Source organism: Microcaecilia unicolor, chromosome 1, assembly GCF_901765095.1.
Source record: "Microcaecilia unicolor chromosome 1, aMicUni1.1, whole genome shotgun sequence".
Classification (NCBI taxonomy): Eukaryota; Metazoa; Chordata; class Amphibia; order Gymnophiona; family Siphonopidae; genus Microcaecilia; species Microcaecilia unicolor.
In genome coordinates this window covers 541,688,369-541,704,547 of record NC_044031.1, presented here as the reverse complement: position 1 = coordinate 541,704,547, position 16,179 = coordinate 541,688,369, and the positions used below count along the sequence as shown (strand labels likewise).

The 16,179-nt window shown below is 43.7% G+C and overlaps 1 protein-coding gene across 3 annotated transcripts in view; it reads left to right on the top strand.

The window, feature by feature from the left end:
* Positions 1 to 16,179, top strand: part of RAD54B (RAD54 homolog B) — a 270,430-nt gene that overhangs the window by 218,197 nt on the left and 36,054 nt on the right. For all 3 annotated transcript variants that reach the window (XM_030216676.1, XM_030216683.1, XM_030216692.1), the window contains one exon: positions 14,802 to 14,941. In XM_030216676.1, coding sequence (XP_030072536.1) covers positions 14,802 to 14,941 — 140 coding nt within the window. The remainder of the gene's footprint in view (positions 1 to 14,801; positions 14,942 to 16,179) is intronic.

Here is a 16,179-nt window from a genome sequence, read left to right as displayed (position 1 = left end):
ATGTTGCTACTAATTGAGTTTCTGCCATGAACTTGTGATGTGGATGTTGGAAGCAGGATATTGGGCTAGATGGACTATTGGTCTGACCCAGTATGGCTATTTTGTTCTGGGGAAAATTTTATGAAGCTGCAACCCCGGGATGGCTTCAAGATCTCTAAAGAAAGGTCAAGATAAGCAGCGCCCAATGGAAACAGGGATAGCGGATCAGTGTTCTCCGCAAAGCTCTACTGTCTGCTTCACGTGGTTAGCAGAGATAACTGCCAAAGTGACTGAAGCAGTAGAATCCACACTAGATAAAAAGCTTCAGTATATCTATGACTGGGCTGAAGAAGCTCATGATCAGATAGCATTAACTTAAGATTGGATGCTTACCTCCAGAGAACCAGCGTGCTTGAAGATCAGACCCAGCAAGCAATTCAACCCCAACAACATCTATTCGTGCAGAGAAGATGCTATATTATGAGAAAATAAAAATGTTGTGTTTTCAAGATTTTTCTGCACATGTCCAAGCACGGCGCAAGACCTTTGCTCCAATATACAGTATTCTACACTATATGCCAAACAAATCAAGTTTACACTACTATACCCAGCGAAGATGCATGTGGTCTATGAAGGCCAAACTTTTTATACTATACTTGTGGATGCTCAGGCATTTGTATTGCGCATGCATGGAGACCTGCTCTTTTATTTCTGTGTTGGATTGTACTGTTGATTGAGATCCTTTAGAAGATTAGGGGCCTGGTTGCCCCTGGGAATTTTACAATCGGTGTGACTTTCTGATGACTATGGTCTTTCGCGGAGTATCCCCTGATTATACTACACGCTGAGTCTGCTGATGCTATGCCAGGGCAGCACTAGACCTCTGTTTTATCAACGGATATTGGTTCTCAGCCTTTGCTTCAGTTTCTGCAACATTTGTTTAAATTTCTTGTGGTCTGGGAGACCTTTATTGGACATGGTTTCTCAGTCTCTACGTCATCCTATGACCAAAGGGGCACTGTGGGTTTATGCCTTAGCCAATTTGGCAACTTCTTGCTAGATCCTGTGGGATTTTTCCTCTGGAACCATTTTCAGGATTTCTACAGCTGGATGTCTTTGTAACTGAGGGAACTTTTGGCAATGGCGGCTATTCTAACGTTTGTATTTTACAATTTTTGCATTTATTAATGTTGAAATTATTGCTGTTTCCTTTTTTCTGTGACATTTGCTATCTCTTATTTGAAGGATGATGGCTACACTACACAGCGGAGGTGGAGTTTTTGTAAAAAAAAAAAAAGTTTTGCTAATGGTGGGATGGATAGAGGTGCCATGTCTACGTGGATCGGTCCTTTTGTGGGGATCTAATGGATATGGACAGGTATGGGAAGGAGCTTGTGAATGGGGTGGGGGATTATGGTCTTGCTCCACTATATATGGTACCTTTGGTGCCTTTTCCTTTTTTTTTCTTTTTACTGGAGGGGGAGGAGGAATTTCCTGATTTGGATACAACATATGGTTACTTGATCTTTGAGATATATGGAGGGAGAGGTGGCTGGGACATTCTCCTTGGTGTTTTAATTTTTTTCCCTTTTCTGGATATCTTTTTGGTAATAGGGATCACTCAATGGTTTAAAATTGATAACCTATAATATGGGAGACATTGGCTCTCCCATTAAAATGTACTGTTTTGGGATCTTGCCAACTTGTGACCTGGATTGGCCACTGTTGGAAATAGGATACTGGGCTTGATGGACATTTGGGCTGTTCCAGTAAGGCACCAATTATGTTCTTATGTAAAATCTTAACAGCATTAAACAGACATCATGCTGAGGCAGCTTGGGCAAAGAGAAATTGTTAATTCTATTTTAACTTTTCACCCTGTAAGTGAGGAATGTTATCTGGGTTTAATTGCTCAAGAATGTCTAGCTTTTGTTAGACTAAGAGGTTAGAAAGGTGAGGGAGAAGTAATTATTTACCACATCTGAAGGCCATTGGGCATAGTGGATAATCTCGAGGGATCAACAAGCAAACAGTGTTAGAAGATAGCTTTAAAAAGATTAGGCAAATGTTGGTTAGAAGAAAATAGAGTAGATTTTAAATAATTCTAAATGAGTTAGATTTTGTCTTATAAGGAATTTTGATTTCTGTTTATTTTAGAATATGTTTTATTCTGTGTAATTAATAAGTTCTATTTCTATGTAGAATATCTTTTCAATTCAACTTTGTCTGACCTTTCAAGTGATATCTCTGCAAGTTTAAATAGATCATCTGGTTTGAATTATCCACAGTCCTAGCTAGGTGAAAAAGGTCAGGAAAAGTCAACTTTGTTTCTTGATGAATAGCTAAGTGTAGGAATGGTCCTGAAAGTAATAACAAACCATATCTGTATGCCATTAAGCAAAGATTGGTCCCTTGACCCCTTAATGAATGCCAGAACCCAGTTTAAGCTATGACTGGGATTATGTGAATAATAAAATGCCAAGAGATAGGTGACACAATGTCTAGTCTGAGAGGCCCAGGTCATAGGTCAGTTAGGAAATGTCTGGAACCTATGTAACTGATATTTTGAACATATGTGTAGAGGTGATTAGTTCAAGGCAGGGTAATCATCTATTCTTTACCATCTGGAAAGTAAGGGGGGCTAGAGGGGTTTAGGAATAGTATATAACAGAGCAGAAGCAGCTTACATCAGAAGGGAGAAGGAGAGAGCTAAGAAGAAGAGAAGGAGCTGAGACAGAAGCCATCAGATCCAGAGAGCTGAGAAAGAGAAGAAGAGACTTAGTGCTGATGTTCTACTTTGTTTGCTGGCAAATAAAGAAGATTTCTCTCTCATTCTGGTGTGTGCTGTTTGACTCCTGAAGTACCACAGATTCTGCTAACAATAGTGGTAATTCCTGCAACAATTCTTGGTGTCAGAAGTGGGATCCTGAACCCTGCATCAATTTCTGGCACCCAACTGACTGAGGAACATTAGCCGGGTATGTATTCTGTATTGTAATCCTAGCTAGGAAACTGTAAACCAGCCCCTCAAAAATTGAGGGAAGGGGAGTCTGATCAACTCTCAGCGAAGGCCTTAGTACCTCTAATCTAGTGGGGATTAGTAGGGAAACCGCCTGAGCTTATCTGTATCTGAGAAATCTGAAATTGTTGGGTGGGATTTGTTGTGCAGTATGTGTGGTATGAATGGTTAAATGAGTGTGGACTTCTTATAGCTGCGGTTCCAGTTAACGCAAGTTCAACTGGCCAGCGACGGAAGGAAGCGATTGTTGTCTGTCTACCATTTTTTCTCTGGATCTGTGGACCCCTTACCACACTTCCAAAAAATTCCCTCCCTTTTTGTGTGTTGTAACTGTAAGCATTATGGGGGGGACATCATCTAGACAAATTGCTACTCCCCTAGATTGTATGCTTAAGAACTTTAAGAAAGGATTTTTAGTCAATGATTATGGACAGACTTTAAGCTTAAGTACTCTAAGAACCTTGTGTGAAGTTGAGTGGCCATCTATGGGAGTGGGGTGGCCCCCTAGTGGCAGCTTAGATATTGAAGTAATCCGGAAGGTCTACAGCATAATTGTAGGAGAACCAGAATATTCTGAACAACTCCCCTATATAGATTCCTGGGACAGCCTTGTGACTGACCCTCCCTCTTGGTTGAAAACTTATATGGGATCCCCAGTAAAGTTCATGTTGGGCCGCGTTCAAAGAAAGATTATTAGAAAATCTAAACTGGAGGAGGGAAAGAGCCCCAGGAAGCCTACCACCCAATCGGTGGCTTCCGCCCCTACCCTGTCCGAGAAACCCATACTCTCTGATGACCCCTCAGATCTTGAGCCACCACCTTATGGTCCATTGTTGGGGTTCCGCTCCACCCCCAGAGATCCACGGCGTCCAGCCCAAGCCTTTCCAGCACAGGCTTCTCTGGATAGTTCCTCCCCTTCTGTGCGAACCCCGCCACATCCTAGGTTGGACTTTTCAGCCAGCCTCTACCCTTCTGTGCCACATCCTCCCCTGCTAACCTCCCAAGACCCGCTTTGGGCTCCACTTCCTGACTCCTCAACTCCCGATAGCCCAGCCTCTCCCTTTAGTACCCCTCCCCACTCATCAGGGGCCCAGCATCCCTTTCAATGGACTGAATCACCTGTGACCACCTCTCAGTCTATGAGTACCCCTCCCCATCCCTCAGGGGTTCAACACACCTCCCCTGAATGGGTTAGGCCCGTTGCAATCACTTTTGAGCATGATAGGGGGGTAGCTCCTAGCTCGACCTCAGGTTCCGCTCCCACCTCCTCGAGAGTTCTGCCCCTCCGCCAGGTAACCACCACTCGACCGGATCCTAATAATCAGGATCAGGTTATACAGGCACAGGCCTACCAGTATGTACCCTTCACAACCACCGATCTCCTGAATTGGAAGACGCATTACCCCTCTTATACTGAAAAGCCTCAGGCAGTGGTGGATCTAGTGGCTAGCATTATGGCCACCCATAACCCAACCTGGACTGATTGTCAACAACTTCTCCTGACCCTCTTCACAACTGAGGAGAGGCGGAAGATTTTACAAAATGCTGAGGCCATCACGCGAGTGCGTGCCCCCGAGGGGACACAGAACCTAGAGGAATGGGTTAGAGCTCGGTTCCCTCGCGCAGCCCCAGCTTGGGATCCAAATAATGGGCAGCACTATGAACTGTTGTCTGGCTATTGCCGGGACTTGCTGGAAGGTATGAGGAAAGGCATAAAGAGGCCCATTAATCTGGCAAAAGTCTCTGAAATTCTCCAAGGGGCAACTGAATCCCCTGGGGCCTTTTTAGAGCGACTAATTGAAGCTTACAGAACATACACCCCATTTGACCCTGAGGCACTAGAAAACCAGAGAATGGTGAATAGTGCATTGGTGGCCCAGAGTATGCCAGATATCCGGAAGAAGCTGCAGCGTCAGGAGGGATTCGCAGGGATGAATACCACCCAGCTAATTGAGATCGCAACAAAGGTTTTCGTTAATATGGATCAGGAGGTGCGCCGAGAGGCTGACCGGAAGATGCAGAAGAAGGCCGACATTTTGGCGGCAGCCATTACTAATTCCACCCTTAACCGAGGTCGACCTCTAGCTAATGGGAAGCCAAAGTGGGACCCCGGACCGCCAGTCAGGCCTCGAGATTCCTTCAATCAATCCCGGCCACAAGGGGAGAATCCCAGACCAAGATTGGAGAGGGATCAGTGTGCCTACTGCAGGGAAAGAGGGCACTGGAAAGATGAATGCCCCCAGAGGCACCAGGGACTGAGAAGGGGACCAGGAGAGCGAGGAAGCCGAGGCCGAGTTCGAGAGGGAAGGTATGAGCCTCCTGAATCTGACATCATTGGGATAGCCGAGATGGCAGAATGGGACGAATAGGACAGACCGGGTTCCTACAAACTGGGCTCCCAGGAACCCATGGTCAAGTTAACCATAGGGAGCCGCTCAATTCCATTCATGATTGATACAGGAGCTGAACATTCTGTTGTGACGGAGCGATTAGCGCCTGTGTCTGGAAAAACTGTCCGAGTGGTGGGAGCCACGGGGGTGCAGAACCGGAGGCCCTTCCTGACAACCCGTAGATGCCAATTAGGCTCACACACAGTCACTCATGAATTCCTGTATATGCCAGACTGTCCAATCCCTTTGTTAGGCCGGGACCTGCTGTCCAAGCTTAGGGCCCAAATTTTCTTTGACTCAGATGGCCAGACTTCAGTCTCCTTTCGGCCCCCGATATCCAGCCCTAAGGGCATATTGAGTTTTTGCTGCCCCCTTGAAGAAGAATGGCGGCTGCATCAGTCGCAGGGCCAAGTTGACCTATCCCTGGCCGACAGCTTCCAGGTCAATGGGGTATGGGCAGAAGATAATCCCCCAGGGTTGGCCCGAAATATTCCTCCTGTCCATGTAGATTTACTTCCAAGTGCCCGGCCAATCCATCTTCGCCAATACCCAATTCCCCGAAAGGCTCTGGAAGGGATTCAAGCACATTTGAATCGTCTGTTATCCCATGGAATTATTCGACCTTGCCAGTCACCATGGAATACGCCACTGTTGCCAGTTCAGAAGCCAGGGACTGAGGACTACCGGCCAGTCCAAGACTTACGAGTGGTCAACAAATCCACTATTTCATTACACCCTGTAGTGCCTAATCCATATGTCTTGCTTGGATTGATACCTTCTGGAGCTACCCATTTCACAACACTGGACCTAAAAGATGCCTTCTTTTGTATTCGGGTGGCCCCCGCCAGTCAATTGCTTTTCGCCTTTCAATGGGAAAACCCAGTAACAGGACGGAAGCTTCAGTATACATGGACCCGCCTGCCACAGGGGTTCAAGAACTCCCCCACCATTTTTGGGACTGCCCTAGGACAAGACCTTAAGACTTTTAAATCTGAGCCTTCCAGGCGAGTTTTACTCCAGTATGTAGATGACCTCCTGATTGCAGCAGTGACCCAGGAAGAGTGTTTTGAGGCTACCAGAGAATTGCTGGAGTTACTCTTGGATGCAGGCTATAAGGTCTCACGCTCGAAGGCCCAACTCTGTCAGTCAGAAGTGAAGTATCTGGGCTTCTGCATTTCCCAGGGAAGTCGGAGACTGGATGTTAGTAGGAAGCAAGCGGTTGCTGCAATTCCCCAACCCAAGTCCAGAAGGGAAGTTAGGGAATTTCTGGGAGCAGCCGGATTCTGCAGAATTTGGATTCCAAATTTTGCACTGATGGCGAAACCCCTTTACCAGGCCACAAAGGGGGGTGAAAAGGAACCATTTGAATGGGGACCTATTGCTCAACAATCCTTCATCGCCATAAAGAAAGCCCTACTCCAAGCCCCTGCGTTAGGCCTTCCTGATGTGGAGAAACCTTTCTCACTGTATGTCCACGAGCGACAGGGGGTTGCTCTGGGTGTGTTGACCCAGATGATGGGATCCTGGCAGAGGCCTGTTGCATACCTGTCTAAACAGCTGGATGGAGTGGCTAAAGGATGGCCAGCCTGCCTGAGGGCCATTGCAGCGACAGCCTTACTGGTTCAGGAAGCTGACAAGTTGACCTTGGGGCAAGAACTGGTTGTTAAAGTCCCCCACGCAGTTCTCACCCTCATGGAGTACAAGGGCAACCACTGGTTTACAAATAGCCGCATGGTTAAGTACCAAGCCAGCTTATGTGAGAATCCACGGATACACCTGGAAACAGTAGCTACATTCAATCCCGCCACTCTTTTGCCAGCATCTGAGGGACCACCGGATCATGACTGTATCCAAACCATGGATGAAGTGTACTCCAGTCGACCAGATCTTAAAGATGTTCCTTGGAGGGACCCAGATGTAATTTATTTTACAGATGGAAGCAGTTATGTGAAGAACTCCAAACGATTGGCAGGCTATGCTGTGGTGACAGAGGACAAGGTGATAGAAGCAAGGGCCCTGCCCCAAGGAACTTCAGCCCAGAAAGCAGAACTTGTGGCCCTCATACGAGCTCTGGAGCTAGCAGCAGGACTGGTGACCAACATTTATACTGATTCCAAGTATGCCTTCACAACTCTACACGCTCATGGAGCTTTGTATAAGGAAAAGGGACTCATAAATGCTGCAGGCCAACCTGTTAAGTATGGACCTCAAATACTGCAGTTGCTAGAGGCTGTTTGGGCCCCTAAGAAGGTAGCTGTCATTCACTGCAGGGGACACCAAAGGATAGATACTCCAGTGGCCCGAGGGAACCGCCATGCTGATCGGGTGGCCAAGGAAGCTGCTCGAGGACCCCCAGTAGGTACTGTGACTCCCCTGTTCCAGATTCGACTGCAAGAATGGACGCCTATGTACACCCAAACGGAAGAGAAATGGGCTCAAGAAGAAGGTGCAGTAAGGAGACCTGATGGCTGGTTACATCTTCCTGATGCCAGAGTTCTGGTGCCACGCCACCTAGCTTGGCCTGTAGTGTCTCAAGCTCATGACCTGTCACACTTAGGGAAAACAGCACTAGCCCGCCTACTCAGTCGAGTAGTGGTGCTGGAAGGATTGGATAGTCTGGTTGCCACTGCCTCTGCCCGATGTACTCTCTGTGCCCAGAATAATGCTCGTCAGGGACCCCGTATTCCACCAGGAGTTCAGTCTAGAGGACTAACACCCTTTGAGTCCCTAGTCATAGACTTCACAGAAATGCCCAGGAGCGGTAGGCTCCGATACCTCTTGGTCATGGTCTGTACTTTTTCTGGGTGGGTGGAAGCATACCCTACAGTCACTGAGAAAGCCACAGAAGTAGCTCGAGCCCTCCTTAGGGATGTCATCCCCAGGTATGGACTGCCCCTTGCCATAGGCTCAGATAATGGTCCCGCCTTTGTTGAAGCCACACTTCAGGCCCTGTCCCGCGCATTGCGCATTACTTGGAAATTGCATTGTGCCTACCGTCCCCAGAGTTCAGGGCAGGTTGAGCGGGCAAACAGAACCTTGAAAAATAGCCTAGCAAAGATTTGTCAGGAAACCCAACTGAAATGGCCACAGGCATTGCCACTAGCCCTCTTTCGCCTCCGATGCACCCCAACTAAAGGAACAGCCCTCTCTCCCTTTGAAATTGTGTATGGGAAGCCCCCAGCCATTTTGCAGGGAATTAAGGGAGACATAGGGACTTTAGGGTCTGCCCAGGTGCAGGGGCAGGTAGCCCTCTTGGGCAGGATAATTTCTGAGCTTCAGTCTTATGTGAGAGAAATAAACCCTGTCCCCTTCCAGGCTCAGGTACATTCCTTCCTGCCAGGGGATAGAGTTTGGGTGAAAGACTGGAGGCTCCAGCCTTTGGGGCCCCGGTGGAAAGGACCTTTTACTGTTTTGCTTTCTACCCCTACAGCTGTGAAGGTCGCAGGGATAACTCCATGGGTCCATTGGTCTCGAATCAAGTCTGCTGATCAGACTGAGCCCAGCACGGATCAGACGGAGCCTAAACAGTGGAGAGCAGAAAGTGATCCAGCGGAGCCATTGAAGCTGCGCTTGACCCGAACCAAAGAATCTACTAGCTGAAAAGAAGGGTCAACTGCATACCGCAGGAGCTGCTGGACTTTGGCTTGATACTGAGACTCTTTCTTGCCTGATTCTGGCTTTCCTGGAATTTGAGAGCTTGATCCTTGTCAGTTGAGGTTCTATCCCAACTGGTCTAAGAACTCAAAGACTGAGAACATTATATTAGAGTAATCTGTGACTAGCACAGACTGTTGAAATATTATTGCTTGATTAGTTTGCTGTATTTGTTTTAGATTAGGAAGAAAACTATAATCTCCAGAGTTTGAGTTGTGAGACTTATCTCTGCATAAGCTGATTTTAGTCTCAAAGGGGGGAATGAGGCAGCTTGGGCAAAGAGAAATTGTTAATTCTATTTTAACTTTTCACCCTGTAAGTGAGGAATGTTATCTGGGTTTAGTTGCTCAAGAATGTCTAGCTTTTGTTAGACTAAGAGGTTAGAAAGGTGAGGGAGAAGTAATTATTTACTACATCTGAAGGCCATTGGGCATAGTGGATAATCTCGAGGGATCAACAAGCAAACAGTGTTAGAAGATAGCTTTAAAAAGATTAGGCAAATGTTGGTTAGAAGAAAATAGAGTAGATTTTAAATAATTCTAAATGAGTTAGATTTTGTCTTATAAGGAATTTTGATTTCTGTTTATTTTAGAATATGTTTTATTCTGTGTAATTAATAAGTTCTATTTCTATGTAGAATATCTTTTCAATTCAACTTTGTCTGACCTTTCAAGTGATATCTCTGCAAGTTTAAATAGATCATCTGGTTTGAATTATCCACAGTCCTAGCTAGGTGAAAAAGGTCAGGAAAAGTCAACTTTGTTTCTTGATGAATAGCTAAGTGTAGGAATGGTCCTGAAAGTAATAACAAACCATATCTGTATGCCATTAAGCAAAGATTGGTGCCTTGACCCCTTAATGAATGCCAGAACCCAGTTTAAGCTATGACTGGGATTATGTGAATAATAAAATGCCAAGAGATAGGTGACACAATGTCTAGTCTGAGAGGCCCAGGTCATAGGTCAGTTAGGAAATGTCTGGAACCTATGTAACTGATATTTTGAACATATGTGTAGAGGTGATTAGTTCAAGGCAGGGTAATCATCTATTCTTTACCATCTGGAAAGTAAGGGGGGCTAGAGGGGTTTAGGAATAGTATATAACTGAGAGCAGAAGCAGCTTACATCAGAAGGGAGAAGGAGAGAGCTAAGAAGGGAGAAGGAGAGAGCTAAGAAGAAGAGAAGGAGCTGAGACAGAAGCCATCAGATCCAGAGAGCTGAGAAAGAGAAGAAGAGACTTAGTGCTGATGTTCTACTTTGTTTGCTGGCAAATAAAGAAGATTTCTCTCTCATTCTAGTGTGTGCTGTTTGACTCCTGAAGTACCACAGATTCTGCTAACAATAGTGGTAATTCCTGCAACAATGCTTCCATACCATTTCTACAAGAAGCGCATTTACCATCCACTGAACATAACAAAGTGGTTAAATGGTGGACGGGTGCCTGCTATGGCTCCCCTACTCTGGAAAAAAAGGCAGGAGTGGTTATGCTGTTGCGCAAAGGGTTGGATGCCACCATCCATCGAGTGATAACTGATTGTGACGGCAGATATGTTATCCTTCATTTAACCTCAAACAGCCATGCATATATTTTTTGTAACCTATATGCTCCTAATGTTTACGATAATAAAAAAAATGTTATGCCTGACTTCTTCATTCTCTCCAGGAATTTGAGGATCTTCCCTTCATCCTGGGAGGTGATTTTAACAAGATGTGTGATCCTACAATGGGCAAATCAGAGGCTCCTGCTGTCGCTTCAGTTGATAAGACCAAGGGAGTTCCCATGCTTTGTGATGTGTTAGACTTAGACATATTGGATTTGTGGCTAGTACTGCATCCAACTGAATGACACTATACTCGCCCAAGCCCGAATTGATTATATCTTACCATCTCATGATCTTTGGACCCAAGTATTGGCGGCAGAAATAGAGCTTTGCGAAGTGTCAGATCACGCTGTGGTATGGATGGAATTGCGGTTGTCTTGGAACTTCAATACCTCTGTCCCCTGAGGACGCCACTAGAACTATAGAAAGATCCTCAGTTCCAATTTATTTTTAAATAAAAATGGACTGACTACGTCCAATCTAATCAATCTCATATGGATATACCAATGTTGTGCTGGGAACAGCAAAGGTAGTTTTGAGAGAGGAAATAATTGCCTACCATGCCAATCAAATAAAAGATACTATAGAAGGCATTTTAGCAGATTAGATAAACAAACCTTTGGCTGTTTGCCCACAGCATCTCATAAAGCTAGGTTGTTGGCTTCTCAAACCATTCTCAGTGAGTTGCTACATCAGCGAGCTAAGATGTCACTTTTATATTATTTATTTATTTATTTATGGCATTTGTATCCCACATTATCCCACCTCTTTGCAGGCTCAATGTGGCTTACAATTCATCATGGATACTGGAAATAGCAGTGAAGATACATTTGGTTTACAGAGGGTTTGTGTTATATGGTGGAGAAATACATGAAGGTGTCAAAGCAGAAAGACATTATAAGACAGTCTGGAAGTTTTAAAGATTATACAGTTACACATGTTAGATTATAAGTATCAGCCGTGGCTCACCCTTGCCCTTTATCTCTTCTCCCATATGCAGATTTGTATCCTTATACAAAACACATTCGGCTGTTGAAAGCCACTGCCTCTGATATCCGTACGTTTAGAGCTGGTCTTGGAATTAGCACTATCTCGCTGGAAGATGTCTCTCTCTGGTATAACTAGCTTTCCAACTGGTCTCCTGCAGTCTCATACGGCGGAATGGCAAGAAAAGGGTATATGGCAGTTGTCTCAACTGTACATTGCTGGTACTCTGTTATCACCTGATGCTCTGTCTACATTGTATCATGTCTCTTTAATAGATTCTCCAACATGGAAGGACGTTTCGAAATTTATTTCAGCCTTTCAAGTCTCCAATTCTCTTATAACAACTCCTTCAGACTTTATCTCCTTTTGCCATACGATTACATCAGGTGGTAAGAAGGCATCTCTTCTATATAAAAAGCTTCAGGATTTATATGTTGACACTGTTGCTCCATTGAAGCTGTCTTGAGGAAAGGATTTAAGTTTCGATGCGTCTGACTTTGATTGGTACACCTTCTGGGTTAACTCCATGCGTCCCACTAAGTCAGCAGCGATATCCCAATCCTCATACTTTATATTCCACAGAGCCTACTGGACCCCTGCTCGAGTACCAAGAATCACTAAGAATCTCCACTTCAAATGCTGGTCTTGTCAGGAAAGAGATGGATCATTAGTGCATATGGTCTTCTGCAAAAACGTCAGAGCATACTGGCGCCTTATTTGGGCAAAAATGTGTCTTATTTTTCACTTGCCTGTGTCTACAGCGATCTCTTATGAGGTTGTGATTCTGCGAGCCTCTTGTCCTAATATCTGTCTTCTAGAGTCAGATAAGTTGTTCAATATACTGTTAGCAGTTGCTTTGCACTTAATTGTTTCAAATTGGAAAAATAATGTGCATCTAAATTATAATGAATGGTGGAGTTACGTTTGTGTGATAAGAAAATATGAAACAATTCTGGCCTATAGACTTCGTAGAGTTAAGTCTGTCTTAAGGACCTGGGCTCGTTTAGACCTTTTTTGTCAGGAACCGCATAGCACTACTTGACCTTATGTATCCAGGATATTTGTCTATAGGTATTGTCATGGATCTATGATAATGTTGTTCTGATCTTTATTTACGCTTATTTACCATGGAGTATTGTTTTTGTTTGCTTTTGTGTTTTCTTTTCTGTCTTATGTTTTGAAAAATATGGAAAAAAATAAGTATCAGCTATGCAGATTTGGCAAAAAAACTGGGAAACTGCTAGCTCGCCTTGCAAAGAAAAAAGTGTTTTCCACAGGATGACCACTTTACAAAATGGTTCTTGAGAGGTTGTTCAGAATGATAAAGGAATCTTGCACTGTTTTTTCTTATAAGGGAGTTTATGCACAACCCCCAGATTTAGGGTTAGAGGGTACCACTGGTTTGAACGCTTTAGACTTAACTACTATTTCCCCACAAGATCACGCACTTCTGAATGCTCCTATCATGGAGGGGAAGTCTCCCTTGTGATTGTCCAAAGTGCGTTATATAAAGCTCCGGGCCAAAATGGATACAGGGCAGAATTTTATAAATTACTCCAGGTGGACTCACTGACAGCTTGTGGACAGCTCAGATTTTGGCATTTCCTGAGATGGGGAGAGATCAAACAAAGGTGGAATCTTATTGACCAATTTCCCTTATCAACTATGAGGCCAAAATGCTAGCAAAAATCACAGGCAAACAGACTCTGTCATATATTACCCATTTAGCTGCTGATCCCCAAGTCTGTTTTGTAGTTGATCTTATGTTCAGAACCTGTGCCATATATTGACTTCCTTGGAAGTTGTGGCCCATCATCATATACCTTCTATACTCATAAGCTTTAATGCTGAAAAAGCTTTTGATTAGGTGCGATGGGATTTTTAATTTGATACGTTAGATGCCTATGGTATTAGGTTTTTGTTTTCAGAGGGTTGTACACACTTTTATACACAAATCCTCAGGCAGTTAATGGCTTACAATCGGATCCCTTCTCAATTTTCCGAGGCACTTGGCAGGGCTGTCTCTTGTCCCTTATCTTGTTCGTCCTGCCCCTTGACCCTTTGATTAGAGATATTCAATCCAATCCGGATATCAGAGGGGGTTTGGTTGCAGCATTCCTCTCCTGTAAGATAGCCACCATTGCAGTCAATTTACTAGTCCATTTAGCTGATCCCCAAACTTCTTTGACCAGCTTGTTGGAAAGTATGTGGGAATATGGTGACTTTTCCAGCTTTCAGCTAAATTATCTCAAATCGGAGGCTTTATCAACCACTGAGTTGGTGCAGCGAGAGTGGTCAAGGCAGTTTCCATTGCGATGAGAAGACGGATCTTTTAAATATTAGATGAGGAGCAGGGGAGATATGACATTTAAATTCTTGAAAGAGAGTAAGGAACAAAACAATCTTTGTCATAAACAGAGAGGGAATAGTACAAGAGGGCATGAAATGAAGTTGCAAGGAGGGAAGATTAAAAAGCAACATCAGGAAATACTTTTTCACGGAGGGAGTGGAATGCTTTTCCACAGGAAGTGGTGGGGCCGAAAAACAGTGCAGAATTCAAACAGACGTGAAATAAACACAGAAGTTCCCTATATAGCATAAAGATGAAAAGAAAGTATTGAGCATTTCCACTCACAGTAAAATTTAATTTTCACACTAAGAAATTAAAAAAAAAAAAAAAAAGAGAGAGAGAGAGGCAAAGAGGGGGTAGATGCACCGAATGTCAGTTACAATCCTAAAGACAAAAATGGTGGTGGTTATGGGGGACTCATAAGAAGTCGCACATATAATCTTGGCCACCTTTCTGGATGGTCTTTATCTCCTGTCATTTACTATGTTACTACAAAAGCTTTTGCCTTGATAAATTAATTAGTCCGTAAGTTGCCACCAATTTCTTTGTCATTTTTGCTACCATAATAGAGTTGCAAGCTAGGGAAACAGAGGAAGACTCAAGGTAAAGTTCCAATCCTTTGAGTTTATTATTAATATCAAAGGACAAGACAAAATCAAACCTATACTGTTGGAAATTAAAAGATTTGAGGGATAATTTCTTATAATATCCTTATGAATGCCTATAAATTCTATTCACTTTAATTTTTTAAAAAAGATTTATGAAGCTTTAGAAATTGTTTATTTTCAAATTTTAATTTTCTTATTTTTCTCTTCTCTTTAGGCACCCCAGTTCAAAATGACCTTCAAGAATTTTATGCACTAATTGAATTTGTAAACCCTGGAATTTTTGGCTCTTTGAGTACATACAGAAAAATATATGAGGAACCCATAGTCAAGTCTCGAGAACCTTCAGCAACAAAGGTATCAGTTTCAAATTTGCTTTCTCTGAGAACAAGCAGGATACAGTTCCTCACAACTGGGTAACATCATCCGAAGGAACCCAGGATCAGAGCAATGTTTACAAACTGTAGAACTTTCTGGCATGGTCTACTGAGCATATACAGGAGTTCCTGTGCCAGTGCCATTGTCTTGGGTCCTTTATTTTCACAAGCCCAACAGTGAATATTTCCTTATGATGTAATTTTGCTTTTTAGTCAAAATTTGCTTTATTCATGGTTTCACAGCATCTGTTCCACTTCCCTTTCCTATTAGAATGCATCATGTTAGATTGTTAGGTTTTTCATTGAGTGCTAAAGTAGACCTTTTTGTTTTGTTTTGTTTTGCATGGCTATAGTTTGCATCAATAATGGTCTATCGAGCAGCATCTGTCAAATTTTTACCGTCAAGTCATTTGATTTCACTGTCTTATGTCTCAGAAATTACACCTGATGTGGCTGCTTCATGTCAGACACAGATACCCATGAAATATGCTTACCCTGTCTGGGGCCAAGGCATGATATACCTAGCTGAAACATCAGCCAAACAATGACATTTAAGGGACTTAGGGGTCTTTGTCACCATCAAGAACACATGGAAAAGCTCTTCAGATCCCCTAAATTCTACCCAGATCCATCAGGTTGTTGGTATGATGTTGCAGGGCCCTGAATCTACATCAAATACTGATGATATCCAGGAAGCATCACTCTGCCTCAAGGTCAAACTCCAGTAGAGGCCATAAAGAGAAAGCATTGGCTAAGTCTCACTCAGTGCAAGCAAAGAATTCTGCTACATTGATACTGACACAGAGAGGTGCCAATGAGGGACACATGTTTGGGTATAGCACAGTGTACCTCTTATTAGCTCTATAGAAATAAGTAGTAGTAGACATCAAGCAAAGACGAAGAAGCATAGTCATTGATTACAATAAGTACATGATGCCAACAGCAAGGGAATTTTGGCAGCTGCTTTAACCCTTCCTAAACATCATATCCTCCCTCAGCTATCTCTTTTCCAAACTGAAAAGCCCTAACCTCTGAAACCTTTTTTCATATGAGAAGATTTCCATCCCCTTCTTTTGGCTGCCCTTCTTTGAACCTTTTCTAATTCCATTATATCTTTTTTGAGATATGGTGACCAGAATTGCACACAGTACTCAAGGTGAGATCGTACCATGGAGTGATACAGAGGCATTATAGCATTTTTGTCTTATTTTTTAATCC